The sequence below is a fragment of the Festucalex cinctus genome, chromosome 2 (assembly GCF_051991245.1).
Source record: "Festucalex cinctus isolate MCC-2025b chromosome 2, RoL_Fcin_1.0, whole genome shotgun sequence".
NCBI classification, from domain to species: Eukaryota; Metazoa; Chordata; class Actinopteri; order Syngnathiformes; family Syngnathidae; genus Festucalex; species Festucalex cinctus.
The window spans coordinates 29,857,497-29,872,571 of NC_135412.1; the positions used below are offsets into that span (position 1 = coordinate 29,857,497).

The 15,075-nt window shown below is 41.0% G+C and overlaps 2 protein-coding genes across 5 annotated transcripts; one reads left to right on the forward strand and one right to left on the reverse strand.

The window, feature by feature from the left end:
- Window positions 1–136: 136 nt before the first annotated feature.
- On the forward strand, window positions 137–6,449 carry ical1 (islet cell autoantigen 1-like). 3 transcript variants are annotated; one of them, XM_077514411.1, is made up of 14 exons: window positions 137–319; window positions 963–994; window positions 1,074–1,227; window positions 1,438–1,510; window positions 1,583–1,706; window positions 1,783–1,981; window positions 2,056–2,181; window positions 2,525–2,623; window positions 2,700–2,779; window positions 3,394–3,443; window positions 3,761–4,030; window positions 4,100–4,195; window positions 4,280–4,401; window positions 5,308–6,449. In XM_077514411.1, exons 2-13 carry the CDS (start codon window positions 987–989, stop codon window positions 4,393–4,395), a joined length of 1,395 nt encoding a protein of 464 aa, XP_077370537.1. In that variant the 5' UTR covers window positions 137–319; window positions 963–986; the 3' UTR covers window positions 4,396–4,401; window positions 5,308–6,449. The 3 variants fall into 3 exon arrangements, with proteins under 3 accessions (XP_077370537.1, XP_077370540.1, XP_077370539.1); XM_077514414.1 differs by lacking the exon at window positions 137–319 and adding an exon at window positions 353–583; XM_077514413.1 differs by lacking the exon at window positions 137–319 and adding an exon at window positions 354–649.
- Window positions 6,450–7,961: 1,512 nt separating this feature from the next.
- fam117ba (family with sequence similarity 117 member Ba) lies at window positions 7,962–14,606 on the reverse strand. 2 transcript variants are annotated; one of them, XM_077514417.1, is made up of 8 exons: window positions 14,114–14,606; window positions 13,252–13,481; window positions 13,093–13,176; window positions 11,276–11,386; window positions 11,051–11,194; window positions 10,755–10,965; window positions 10,366–10,486; window positions 7,962–8,844 (listed from the first exon to the last, which is right to left on the reverse strand). In XM_077514417.1, the coding sequence occupies exons 2-8, from the start codon at window positions 13,270–13,272 to the stop codon at window positions 8,619–8,621; spliced, it is 918 nt and encodes a 305-aa protein (XP_077370543.1). In that variant the 5' UTR covers window positions 13,273–13,481; window positions 14,114–14,606; the 3' UTR covers window positions 7,962–8,618. The 2 variants fall into 2 exon arrangements, with proteins under 2 accessions (XP_077370543.1, XP_077370542.1); XM_077514416.1 differs by having other exon boundaries at window positions 11,051–11,386.
- Window positions 14,607–15,075: the final 469 nt, after the last annotated feature.

Here is a 15,075-nt window from a genome sequence, read left to right on the forward strand (position 1 = left end):
TTGGTGTGATTTATTCAGGACACATAATCGTCATTCTATGCCAATGACAGCCGGAATAATGATGGCAGAGGGTGCAAAACTGACGAGTAACTACTTTTTGTGGTTTGGTGGTGCTGTTCCATAGATTTGTGTACGTCACGGCTAATTTGCATGTCCTGTTTCTCTGAGTCACACGATGGATATCGCGAGAGGACCATAGGCGAGCTATCATATGGTACCACGAAAGGACAAATTGAACATCAGCCGGGCAACGTTTCATATCGTGTCGCTAAACTGATGATTCACAAATAAGGACGGAGACTTTTATCCTGCGTTCATCGTAAGTTGTTAAAAGTTTTCAACGTTACACGTACTAGCATAGCAGCTAACTAGCCAGCCGTGGTAGTACACAATCTTTTTCTTTTCGTGCAATCGTCGACAACTTAATTAGTTTATTTCCGTTATTGACCGTCAGGGTTGTTCATAATTATTGTGCTCTAAAAACAGACGTCGGGAGGATTACATTGTTCCGAGTCCCGACTGCGTTGTCTGGAAAGTGAGCACCTGCTTTGACAGCCAGCTGTTGTCATTGCTCGAGTAGCAGGTGCTACATAGTAGCTCACTTATACTGTAGTGGAAACAAAACAACTGTTCAGCTCTGTGAACATAGGTTGGTTTGTACAGTACACGTCAGCTTGAAGAAAGATGAAGATAACGAGTTGTATTGAGACGGTGGTGGTTTTATTTCACGAGCAATGCTGCAGTTAATGTGTTTTAGAGCGTTTGTTAAATTCCTAGGAAGGTGAGAATGTGCGATTGAGGTTTTCTGTCATCAAGTCAGCCCCGTGGTTGATTGGTTGGAAGAAGCTGTAGCTTCTGATTGGACAGAGAAATGAATAGCTACATATTTTGTTCTTGATTCTAGTTAAAAACCATTAGTGGACTGACCCATTAACTAACTGTAATGCCTCCTATACTTACAGAGTGGAAAAGGCTGATATCCAATCATGGATGGGTATGTATGCATCTACAGTCAACTTGGAATACATTGTCATCAACAGTGTATCACAACATGACACTTTTTCTCGCTGCAGGTTTGTCGGGGAACTGCTCGGTGAAGACAGCTCAATGGTGGCACGCATGCAGAAGAAGTTCTGGAAGACCAAGCAGGTGCTCATCAAGGCCACAGGCAAGAAAGAGGACGAGTATGTGGTGGCCTCCGACGCCGACCTGGATGCAAAGCTTGAGGTACAAAAGTAGCACGAATCATCCATGGAGAGACAAAGAAAGAATATTTGTACTACTTTTGCACTATTTTTTATTTTTTTTTTAAACACGAAACAGTTCATTGGGCCTTTTATTGAACAGTTAAGCTGACATCAATTTAAATTATTGATAATATTTGCTGTTGGTATTAGATGTTCATCGTCAGCCATCTTTCTTGTTTCATTCCTGCAGTTCTTCCGCTCTGTCCAGTCTACCTGCACCGAATTGCTCAAGCTGATCGAGAAGTACCAGCATAGGATCACACGTGAGTCAGCAAACTTTCAGTTCCATCCAAACAAACAATCATAAAGGCTGCCAAACTGTTTCTTCTCTGCAGGCTTGTCCCAGGAGGAGAACGAACTCGGCCTGTTTCTCCACTTCCAAGCTGAACACGACCGCACCAAGGCTGGCAACATGATGGACGCCACCAGCAAGGCCCTTTGCACCTCTGCCAAGAAGAGGTTAGAGGGACGAAGCTGCATAGATGAGGGCACACCACAGTCTACATTTAAATGAGCTTTGTGTTTCTATTCACAGGATGGCACTCTGTGCACCGTTGAAACGTTTGCACCAGGAAGTCGAGACTTTCAGACGACGTGCCATCGCAGACACACTCCTCACCGTCAGCCGCATGGAGAAGGCTCGCACAGAGTACAGAGGGGCTTTGCTCTGGATGAAAGACGTCTCTCAAGAACTCGACCCAGACACTTACAAACAGCTGGAAAAGTTCCGTAAGGTAACGCTTGACCTTCTGTTTTGCTCCTTTGTTTGTGTACGGTGGTTGGGCTGATCGATTTGATTTCTTGGCAGGTTCAAGGCCAGGTGAGGGCAACAAAGAGCCAGTTTGAGAAGCTAAAGAATGATGTGTGCCAAAAGGTGGACATGCTGGGTGCCAGCCGCTGCAACATGCTGTCACACTCACTTTGCAACTATCAGGTCAGCCCAACTATTCTATTTTTTAGTCAAGTATGATTCTTTCCGTGACCATGCAAAAAACAAACAATAAAGGATTCTAATGTGCTATATAATAAGGGAAATAGTAGGCTACCATATAATATTGTACATTTTTAAAAACATGCTGATAATTAAATAGTGTAAAGAATCAAAAACGGAGACAAAGTAGAGGGACAAAAGGTTGACTGAAAGATAAAGCAGGATAGAGAGAATAAAAAGTCAGTGGAGGGACAAGAGAACAATTAGCACAACAACAGCAGTATCAACAACAGTGCTAGTCTCATGATGACAGCCACAAGTCTATGCTGTTCCCTGATCTTTGCAGACCACCCTGCTTCAGTTCTGGGAAAAGACGGCCCAAGCCTTGTCTGGCATCCATGACGCCTTCCAGGGACATGTGCCATACCAATTCACCACACTCAAGGTGGGTAGATAGATAATGCTCTACCAAAGAGACAGATTTTTAGCGCTGCCTTGATTACTTTCCCAATCTGTGGCAGGACTTGCGTGACCCATTGGAGCAAATAACCGCAGCACAAGAAGAGCAAGCTGAGAAGGTTCTACAAGGAAACACTGACAGGTGGGCTAACCCAAATTATTTTCATCAAAACAACTACACTCAATCACAGCTTTATTTGGGTCACTAGTACGACATAATGAGATCCAATTCATGACTCCTATAAAAAATCCTCTTTAGTGCTTCTTCATGTGGAGTAATGCTCTGTCTTGATTGAAACTTAGAGAGGTTTGAATTTAACAATATTCAGCTCACTAAAATGCAGATTGAACAAGATGAGAGGTGATGGATGGATGGATGTAGTGTGGAGGTGTGCAGGCCTACGTACCCCCCCACCTCCCTCAATTTTAACAGTTTGAAAAATATAAGGTCTAGCTGGCTGACAAACAGGTGGCCGTCTGTGATCAACTGAAATTCTGGTTGTGATAGAGTGCTATGATTCCATTATGAGCACATCTCAACATATTGAACAGATACATCTCACTGTGCTGCATGTGCACAAATGAAAAGTCAAATTTCCTTCCATGATTATTACACCATTAGAATTATAACAGAGTAAAAATCTCTCATCTGATTGCGCAATTTTAACTTTACGAACTGCTAATAACTGCATGTGCTGGCTGTTATGAAATACTTGATTACTATTCCAAGTCGCTCTTTGTTTGAATTCTTCCTAGTCTGGTGTGCTTGGATGATGATGAGGCATCGGGAAGTGCGGCTGACACAGGTATGGAGGCCAGTGAATTACAGCACACTAATATCCACTTTTCACTATGGTTAGGCTGATGTATATTTTGGCTACTGTGACAAGCGGCTGCATCTTTGTTGCACACCTGCTGCCCAAATTTTGGCTCAGTATTTTTTTGGCTCAGTATTTATTTATTTTTTTAAATTGAATATTCTACTCATTTTTTCCATTTGTAATTCGAGGAATCCAATAAAAATCAATATTGCATTATTAAGTCCAATAACATACATGTGAAATGCAAGTATTATTATTTTGTCTCCTGTAGTAGCTGTGACTTTGAATGGTTCCTCCCAAAGGTGCCTTGCCGGTCGCCACTGGCATCAGGTCGAAACCAGAGGATGAAGATGGCGACATGGCTTTCCTCAAAGATTTGCTCAGCCCCAACCCGGGGACGACTGATGACTTCAGCAGGGAGTGGCAGGATGCGTTTGGGCTCTTCGACGCTCCCGTCGCTGGGGCTGCCGCAACGGGGCCACCGGCGCCGCCGGTGGGCAACCTCGTCCCCCCGCCCAACCCTACTGGCTTCCTGCCTTCTCAGCTACTAGATCACAGTCTGAGTTCCACAGGTGAGCCATGTCCCCCGCTAGCGAAAGGCTGACACGGCTCCTCCTCATCGCCATGTTTTTGCCCATCAGGCTGGTCGACACCACCTATGTTTCAAGCACCTCCCCTTCAGCCGCCTCTTGCACAGAACCAATCAACTACACCGGCTCCGGCTTCTATAGCCAATGGTAAACTGCAAACTAAATAAGTCATCATTATTATTATTATTCTAATAATCATGAGTTGGTATTGAAATGTGAATGTGGGTGTAGCTCCTGCAGGTGGCTCCAGAGACATGTCTGCTTGGTTCAATCTGTTTGCGGACCTGGACCCTCTCTCCAACCCTGACGCTATTGGACGCTCTGCAGACGAGCTTCTGAATGCCTGAAACTGTGTATGATGATACCTACAACGTCAACATACGCACACACATTTTAAGGGAATGACTGTTAGCATCACGCTAGAGTGGCAAAGGTGTGGAAAATGTCCGGTAAATTTCGAGAAAACCTCTGGTAAAATTTACAGTACATAAATTACAGACTTGCGGGAATTTAGGGTAATTTAATGGAAAATATATATTCAAACATTTGGTTCTTTCATAAGTCAACATCCATGCAAAACCGGTCGCTCTCCTTGCCCATATGTACCTAAATTGCCCTTAACTCATTTGCTCCCAAAAACGTATAAATATGTTCTATTTTAATTATTACCAGAGTCCCAAAGACATTTATATGTATTTTATTTTTTATGCTACAGCTTACAGAAGGCTTTGATGCAGCCTCTGAACTGAAGAGAAAGCTTAAAGCAATTATTACGAAAACGGCCAGCAGGTGGCAGCAGAGTATAAGAGCTCAACCAGGTCTATGTTGCAACAAGCTATTTTCCCCACAGTTTTAAACAGATTTGTGAATAATGATGAAACTTAGCTATATTCTAATGCTAATTGCTGCAAAACGGAAACAGATAGAAATATACTTTTTTTCCTGATGAAAGAAAAGACTCTAATCTTTCTTTTGGTAGTTTCCATGTTTTTATAGCAATAGAACACAATATTCTGTCAAAATCCAGTAAAACAGCCGGGAGCGAAGTGGGTTGCTTCAGTGAACAGGGCTGGGAGTGAATCAGTTAATTGCTCCAGTTGTTTCCAATTGTTTGTACACTCCTGATTTTAATTTCTGTGAATTCCCATGGAAAGTTTCCAACTTGTTTTTGCAACCATTTTGTCCCTTCAAACCGCAAATAATGTCACTGACTATTTTGTGTTTACTTTCACTTGTCATTCTTCATCTTGTGCCTGCAGGGTGCTGCTTTTATCCTGGATGCGGTTTGGGCTTTATGACATTAACAACACATTCCAAAGAAGGATTTGAACTTTATGACATAAAACAATGTGTGCACTGTTCTGTTCGTGGTGTACTTAATGGACATGTGTGTTTGTGGCCACATTCCCAGAGCCAATCGGTGTGCCACAAACCTTGCCTCTGCGTTTCAAAATACTGTAAAATGCATATTCGAATCATCTTTATTGACCAAGTGTGTTTAAGAACACAGAAATGATATATAACTTCAAGCTTAGGCATTATGCAACAAACCAACAAGAGCAGAAGAATTTCGAACCGGCACTACATCGACCAGAAAGTGACCAGCAGGAAGTGGACTCCTAAAATGGTTTTGACAGTGCTCAGTTGGTTGTAATTTTTTATTAATTAACCTCACTGCTAATCGCTGAATCAGTGATTGACCTAAATGGAAAAATATGTTTAGCCAGAATAGACCAGTGTTAAGCTTGACACCCAGACCGCCAGTAATAGAGGTTTTTGTATGTATAGTAGCTAGGCTTTATGTATATTTTCCTGTATGGATTACACTATTTTCTTCTATAATTTACTTTAAGGGTGTGCCATCACAGTACAGCTGTAATCCACTTCTGTTTAGGACCTTTTTTTTCTTCTTTTTTTTTAAATGCAGATGTGAATGAATGGAATGAAAATACAGTACTTTATTTCTCAACTGTGAATGTTGACATTCTAACATGATCCAACTGTGTTGTGTAAAAAGAATATTTATATATATTGAACATTTTCTCACACATAAGGAAAAACAACTAGCAAGATTACGATTTAGCTGGTGGCAAAAGAGGTCTCCAATGGGATCTACTGTAGTTTTTACTTTCTGGACCTGGATTTGACACCTCTGGTTATTATTACTGTATTTTAATTTGATTTCTGTGTGATATAAGGACACTACTTTTTGCTACCTTTATTTTGAGCTTTAAATATGTTCTATACTGAAGCTAGTATAATTTACTCAGTCACTTGCTGTCTACTGTTTACTCTTAAAGAATGTATATTTATCTAATCACAAACGCTTCATTTCATGTATTTTATTTAACTTCGGGATTTACAAATGGAATCAGGTTAACAATAAACTGCAGTAAAAGTTTGTGCTTCTGTGGAAAATGGTTGACAATTTTGGTCTTTCACAATGTGTTCTGTGTAGATACACTCTGCAACATGGAACATGGAAGCATTGTTACTAAGACGTCCATGGCGACAGGTGATTATTGATTTTGATTTCGGCCAATCAAACGAGCGGTCTTAAAGGGTTGACAAGATGGCGGATCACCTATTTAAATGGAGGCGGACCAAAACTATTTTTTTTTGTTAAACTAACAGTTCTTGGTATTAGTATTTTATATATATATATATATATATATATATATATATCTTTCTTTCTACACGTACCGGTCCGTACTGCTGAGCAATATGCTGTATGTTGATTGATTGATTTATTTATTTTTTCGAATTCACACTTTGGGTTAATGGTCAAATGGGGTAGATGCCACGGAAAAGACGGGACGTGATTTTGCATATCAGTTTATTTCTGGTCCGGGTTGCGAACGTGCAACTCAAGGGCACAAAGTCGGAAGCAAAAGTATTTTTGACGCAGCCCACACGTCGCAAACCGAACCGGAAACAAACTGTTGTGCAAAAAACAGTCCCGCCTCTTCCGTGCCGTGGCATATGACCCGATTGTCATGGGCACAAGCTCCTCATAATTGAAGTGTAATGGTAATGTTTCACTTAAAAGGGGACAGGGTTGTGAACTAAAAAAAGAAAAAGAAAAAAAAATTGTTTTGAACATTAGACATTTTATTTCTTTCTTGATAAAAAAAAAAAAAAAAAAAAAAATCAAAATCAGGTTGTTGAACATCTTTCAGTGTACTGCTCGTGTGCTACACGTTCCCATCTTTGAGCATTGACTATGAAGCTAAACACACATTGCAGCTGTTGCTTGGCGTGCACTCTTCACTCCAACCTGAGATGGATGATGACATTGTCTATTCTTAATTTGACCCCAGTCGGATAAATAAATACATTACTATTCACAATAATAATGATGACATGTAATTCACAGTACTGAAGGGCGCAATTAGATGACAGGGGCGGGGTTGAATTGTATCTGTGTGAGTGGGGGGTTACAATTGTTCACTCAAGATACATGTCTATCAGCTCATACAATACGGCATATATTTACATCCCAGTACATTCCTATGGCACATGAAGGGCTGAGGTGCTCTCGGAATATCATAGTGTCATAAGATCATCATAAATTGGGTTCTTAGTGTGTTCTGCAGTTTTTTTTGTTTGTTTTTTTCCCCAGATGCTGCAGTCATTTACTGATGATGGTCAACTGTCCCAAGATTCATCATATCAATATCAGTTCAATAAGTTTGTTCATTGCCATGGTAACCACTGCCATCTGCACTACAGGACGCCAATGCGGTGTGGGTGGCTCTTTGGACTCGGATGCCACAAGCAGCCCAAAAGAGAGAAATTGACTCGTGTTGAGGGGCTGGAGGTAGGCGGGGGGGATGTACAGTGGATATCAAAAGTCTACACACCCCTTTTAAAATGTGGCTTTTGGTGATAATGAATTAATCTACAATTTAATTACATACCACATTATCTCAGTTTATTTTTACTCCCTCCCTTAGGGGAAAAATAAATACATCAGTTGAGCTGTACAGGTTATAGATACATTGATGGACATCTTGGTCACATTTCTTAAGGTGTGTCGATTTTTTTTGATTTTTTTTAATCCAATATCAAGCCAAAAAAGAGGAATAAGGAGAGGGTTTGCACAGCTTTGAGTCAGCTTTGGCCATTAAGTACAAATGTATGAATTTGGTTGGCACCGCCCCCTTGTAATGCAAAAGGTGGAGGCGCTACATCAGATTTGGAAAATGGAGCACTGTCCTCGAAAATATCAGGCACATATTTTTTTTATTTTTTTTTTATACCCCTTCAAGTTTTGCTACAATCTGGCAGCACCATGACCTTTTGTAGTGGAAGGCATGTTATATAGAAAGAACTAGAGATACAAAAGAAGATATGTCTGTGGAAAGGCGTCATGGTATCATACGGTGAAAAAAATTATGCCCTTTTCCTTTCAAAACAATAAGACAGCAATGAGATTGGCTGTACAAGAGGCGGAGGGAGACGAGGTGAGGCAGTGGGAAGCGTCATTTGAACAAAGACATCAGAGAGCAAGCATGCTGAAGGCCTTTCCCCCCCCCCTCCCCCTAATTCCGACGCTTGAAGGTGCTCGTCAGAAGCTCTCGGGCTCCTCCAGGAGGCAGGGCTGGGTGGACAGAGGCACCAGCGACGGGGACAGACTGCGCAGGCCCACCCCGGAGCGAAAATTAAGGTCCGGGGACGGGAGCAGGGGCTTGAGGATGCTGACGAGGCAGAAGGCGGAGCCACTGTTGGGGATGAAGTTGACCTTGTTGCGGTCGGGACACAGGAACGGGGGGACGTCCTGTTGGGTTTTGGGCCTGGAAACAACATATACAGGTACACTTTGCTCATTAAAGGGGAAGTCAACCCCCCAAAAAATGATTGACAAAATGTTCTATGCAGTGCCACTAGTCTAAATACTGTACTTTGGTTAATATTGCGTTATTAAGCAGCAAAATCCAGCAGTTCTTGTCAATATCAAAAGGCGGCCATTTTGTCACTTGCTGCCAAGTGAAAGACATCACAGTTGCTCAGATCTCAGATAAGAACCAATCACAGCTCAGCTTCAGAAAATAGTTGAGCTGTGATTGAGCAACTGTGATGTCATTTTCACTTGACAGCAAGTGACAAAATGGCCGCCTTCTCATACTGATAAGAAGACTTTTATCAAATTATTATTATTTTTTTTTACACAAGTAATTGTACTTTTACTCAAGTAGAGAATGTCAGTACGTTTCCCCATCTCTGCTTAATAACAATAAAGATTACAGGCAGAACATTTGACTGTTTTACAAAAATGTGCCCTTTAGTATGTTTAAATTCACAACAGAGAGAAAAATTGGCAGATTTGAATGTCGATATCTTTAATATCTTTATCTTATGTTGTACTGTGTTGATGTGAAAAAAAATCAGTCGATTTTTGCTGATTAAAAAAAATATCAGCTGATTAAATCGTACAAATGATTACTTGGTCGGGCCTGATAACTTTGGTCATTTTTGGCAGATGATAAAGAATACAAACCTGTGAGTATTGTCATTTAAGCTTGAACTAAAAAAATAGTTAATTGATAATCAGAAATGTCAGCACTAATGTTTCCTGTATTTGTTTGTCACTTTTTGGTTTTAATGTACATTTTAGTAAATGCATTGCTTTTGTTATGAAAATGTAACTTTAACTTAATAGTATTTTCGTGAATGTGATGTTTTTGTTGGGCATTTTAGTTTTTTTTTGTTTTGTTTGTTTTTTACTAGGATAACATTTACGATCTGCCTTGGGACTGCAGATGAAAATAGCCTTTTGGCTAATTCTGGCATATTTACAGAAATGTTTATTAATATGTACTGTCCCTGATACAAAGTAATCAAATCAGTCATACTGCCTTTGTGTTCAAATAGCCATGGCTTAAGACCACCGCTATCAATGCTAGTCGTTAGCGCAGCTACACCTTTTCCATTATGTGTTAGCATTATGCTAGCTAAACCCAAATTGGTTGTCTACAGTAAATGGTGCGAAACTTTTTTTTTCTCTCGCTGTTTAGTGAGGTGCTATGAGATTTTTCTAAATCACGGCCTTACCATTTCGCATAGAATGTGTGCTCGATTAGCTTACCCAACCGTTAATGACAGGAATGAAAGAATTGATATATTGTGCGTCCATTATAGCTACTCCATGGCTATGAATTCGTATTTCGTAGCCACAAATTGTGTGCACACTTTATTTGCTGTATATTGTAACCATAATTGACCCATATTTGTTTTTCTCATGTCATGTGTGGGGCTGAGTAAAACAAAACAAAACAAAACAAAACAAAACCCTTAAAAACAGCTTTTATACATACAGGGACTCCTCAGACACTTTAACTTTCTCGCATCCCTCTGGAGGTTCTCTCTTGAACGTGTAGCTGTTGTTGGGCCGAGGAGAGGCGGCGTATTTTGGTAGCGGGGAACAAGGGCCCAACTCTGAGGACATACACAGTGAAGAAGGTTCAAGCTTAAAAGGCAGTCATGGCAACTAATCAAGTACAAATATGTAAGTAGATTTTTCAGGTATCTGCACTTTGATTTGCGTATTTAGTTTTCTGACAACTTTTTACTGTTACTTCCTACATTTCAAATTCGATATCTGTACTTTATACTCCTTAATTTGTCCCAAGCCTAGATACAAAATGGCGGGTATGACATCAAGCCCAGATACGAAATGGTGTAAGAACCAGCTCTCAAATCCCACCTTTGTCCTCAAAAGGGCTGGCGCCGCCGACCGCGTCGTTGAGGACGGTGAGGTAGGACGGCGAGATGGAGTCGGGGCGGCTGCTGCTGTTGCTGTGGCTCCCGCTCAGGCCGCCCCCCGACGGGGTCTGCGTGTCGATGCTGCGGGTGCTGCTGCTGCGCTGCGGGGGGACGGGCGGCGGCGCGCGGTGCCCGTCCGGAACGTCCTGGGGCTGTCGGGCCAAAACACAAATAGTTTTTTTTTGTTTTTTTTTGCCGAGTCGAAAGCAGAGGGGGGGAAAAAATGATGTCACCCACAACAATGGTCTCATCCTTCTCGGGGGTGTCTCGGATGATGATGCGTTCGATCTCCTGGTTGAGACCCTCCACACTGTTGCGGAAACGAGGAGCCGATGACTTGGATATGGGGATGGGAATCAGAATGGTCTTGGGCATGGGCGCCTGTGGAACATACATAAGACCCTTTAAACAAAAAAGAAAAGAAAACTCCGACTGAAGCAGTTGTGGCACATTATTGCTCACCTGTGACTGCATGATGGTATGGCTGCCATTGAAGGGCGACTTGCGCTCTTTGTCCCTGCGATGACGGCTGCTCCGCTTGCTGCGCTGGAGTTGCTGACGCAGCTTGGCGATCTGGAAGACGTTTGACACGTGCAAGCTTTCACTCGCTGCGTCATTCGTTCGGTCCATTTTCATTTGGCAATGAAATTGATGTTGACCTATTTGTTTTTTTTTTTAAACCTAAGGTTTCAAAAACCATTAAGATTGATTCTGACAGGAGTCATTGCCTCCAATTAACTTTTTTTTTTTTCTCCTGGCATGTAACTGAGGAGGACAGCAAGGCGAGATGCCTTTTTGCTCTAATTTATGTACATGGTCCGAAAAAAATAAATTAAAAAAGTGCCAGCTAGTACTAGTTAGCCCCAAGGACATAATTAGGTTGTAAAAATAGCTCAACTGTGAGGAGACACTGTAACTTACTAAGAACTAGACTAAGTGCAATTTCAGGAGAAATTGCGCGGGAATGCTGAAAGCACATTGAGAGATAAATTATGAAATTATAACTTCCTGGTTACTGGACAATGCGTTTTACCAGTAGTATCAGACACCTGGTAATGATGAAAAGTTGTATATATGGAAGTGGGCGTGGAAAGTGATATTTAGAAAAAGTTCAATGACTGTCCCATTGAAAATGAATGGAGAAAAGTTGATATTAAATACTATATTGTGCAAATACTGTAAGTAATGTGGAATGAGACGGTATATACCCCGAGAGGTGTGAATTTTTGAAGCTAGTTGACAATTTGAACAATGTAAATTGGAAGTATTATGTTGGAGTTGTTAGGCGGCAAAAAAAGTGTGGGGAATAAAAAAAATCACAATAACATATGTGGGAATGCTCCAGTATTCCCACAATTAAAACAAGAAAAATAATGTTAACATTTATTTAATTTAAACTCAACATGATATGTTTTTTATACTTTGTATTTTATATTCTATATTTTGTTTAAAAATAAATGGATTGTGTTGAATGGAAAAATGCTGTTTTTATTTACCCAAATATTTAAAGGGATACTTGATTCATTGAGCCATTTTCAGTAGTAAAGAGTTCATATTTTGTCCAGAATGAATTTGTCTACATTATTTTTCCTGTTTTCTGGATTTGGTCATGTGACGTTAGCAAAAAGAGCCATGATTGGTCATTACCTACTTCCTCAGCACAGGTGACGTCATCTTCAGTCGGCAGCAAGTGGAAAAATTAGTTTTTAAAGGTATTAACTGTACATGGAAAAATAATGTAGATAATTAATTCTGGACAAAATATGAACTTTTACTGCTGAAAATGGCTCAATGAGTCAAGTATCCTTTTGATAAATAATTCATTTTATTTATTTATTTTTTTTAAAGGTGATTCGAGAGGTGCCATTTTAATAATCTCCTCATGGCTAACACATCTCCATCTGGAAGGTATGTCAAGCTGGTGAAGTGGATTTGGTATCATAGTATCAGAGTTGCATAAGAAAACCATACAGTATCAGCATAATATAGATACTAGTAGTAGTATCTGTGCATCCCTGAAATCAAACTCAATGTGGCCTGTATTTCAATTTTGTATTTTGGATCTGAGCCTAAAATAAATGAAAAATGTGTTCTGTTTTTTTTTTTTTTACATTTTTAATTTATTGTATTTTTTTGTTAGGTTATACAACAAAATAATCAGTCACTTCACATTCAATTGCCAATTGAAAATGGAAAGAATGAATCATGGATCATTTTCTCCAGGTTGAAAACACCAAATAGTTTCTCCATTTAATCTAATACAAGGAAAGTTTAGTGACCTCCTTGAGCTGGTCGGTGCTCCCGCAGGAGGCCGAACGCTTGTGAGAGCCTCGCCTCCTCTCATCTGCCCAGGCCCTGGGGGTCTGCCACACAAATGATAAAAAAAACAAACAGTCAAACATTTAAGTGTATACAGCACTCAAGTATATAGTGGTTACCTGTGTGGCCTTGTCCCTCATGTAGGACAGGTGCGGGTGCCGGCAGTCGTCCTGAGGCCAAGGACCTTCCAGGTGAGTGCCAGCGGTGGCGCCCTGCGAGGGCCACAGCTGGGCGAGAGGGTGGGGGACGGACAAGAGAATAAGGGAGGGTCCGAGGGCGGCCGAAGGGGCGCGCGGATTATTTAGGTTAAGGCCACTGATGTTTTCTGAGGAGGAGGAGGAAGCTCGTCCTGGAAATGTAAACATGTCATTAATTGTTAACACGGTAAAAAGACAGGATGAGCCCGCTTAGGAAGTCGGCTTGTGTGTCGCGGGACCAGATTGATCTTAATCCCTACCGACATTAACACATTTTAAGGGGGGGGAGTAGGTAGTGGGGAGACAAAGTGGGGGCCCTTCTGCCCGGCTGACCCCGATAATGGCTTGCTGACACCATCGTGTAACATCAACATTTTAAAACAGCAGAAAGCTATAGAGCACATGTTGCCATTCTGGATCTAAATTTGGCCGGGGTCTTTGACCGGTGCAACTGTTGTTGGGGAACAAGGCCAAACACAAATTCTGATTCTAATATGCATATATATGCACAAATAGTAGTGCACAAATGCCAACTAGTGAACAATTTTTCCCTCACCAGTAACATGGCTACTGGTGGTTGTCCTACACGGAGTAGAAAGAAACTAATTCTACTAGTGCGCCCGAGCTGTACTATTAATTTTCTTTATACAACCGCATGCTACGAGCGATTCAAAAATGGGCACTGGTCAACATTCGCATGCTACCAGTACTCGAACAATTCGACACACATAGTACTACGAAGTACAGTACAGGGGCTTATGGAATCGATATATGTGCCACTTACCTGCAAAGGTGAGTTGTTGCCCTGCGGTGGGCAAAGCAGCATGGGAGCCCGTCGTCCACCCGACTGATGCTCGCTGCCTCCTAAAATGCTACCGAAGGTAGAAACAAAACGAGGAGGACATTTGCCGACATCAACACATGCGTAGAAGGCGAACGAGGGTCAAATAGGTGAGACATATGGTGTCAAAATAGGCGACGCTGGATGGACGGTTTTTTTCTTCCTGTCGCGTTACGGGTGGCTAGCAAAAACGAAAAAAAAAAAAAAGAAAAAAAAAAAAGAAAGAAAAAACGCTCTGCGCTCTAAGGGAAATTGTGGGACACGGAGGAAAAGCGATCTTTGTATCAGGTGGCGTGCGGAAGATAAAAAAAAAACAAACAAACAAAACGACGGAGATGTAACAGAGGGACAGAAAAGACAGAAGGGATAGAAAGAAGATAGAGGGCGGTGATGCTCGACTAGCTTCAGTTCGCTTGGCACGACGGGAGGAGGACCAATGTGAAGTAACAAGAAATACGTACAACTTCCGGTAAGGGCTTTCAAAATAACGCAACGATAGCTTTTTGTATTATTGTGGTTAATTAATAACTACAAGTGTTGTAGGAGGATTACTAAATGTGACTCAATAATTTCCAGTAAATTTCTGGAACATGTCTTGTAAAAATCTGACAAGTAAAGCTGGGTAATTTTTGGAAATACTCAAAAACTTTCAATGCGAATTATGGGACTACGTGAGAATCAATCAATCAATCAATCAATCACAACAACAACAATAATAACAATAATAACAATAATAATAATGTAGTTTTCTTTTATATAGCTAAGTTTGTTCTCTACCATAGCAGCTAACATAATTAGCATGAGCTGAAGGAATGAAATTACATTAGTAATTGTACCAGTTTTTCTTGAAACCACAAAAGGCATTATAAAATCTGTTTTCGAAAAGGTTGGTGCTGTGGTGAGCC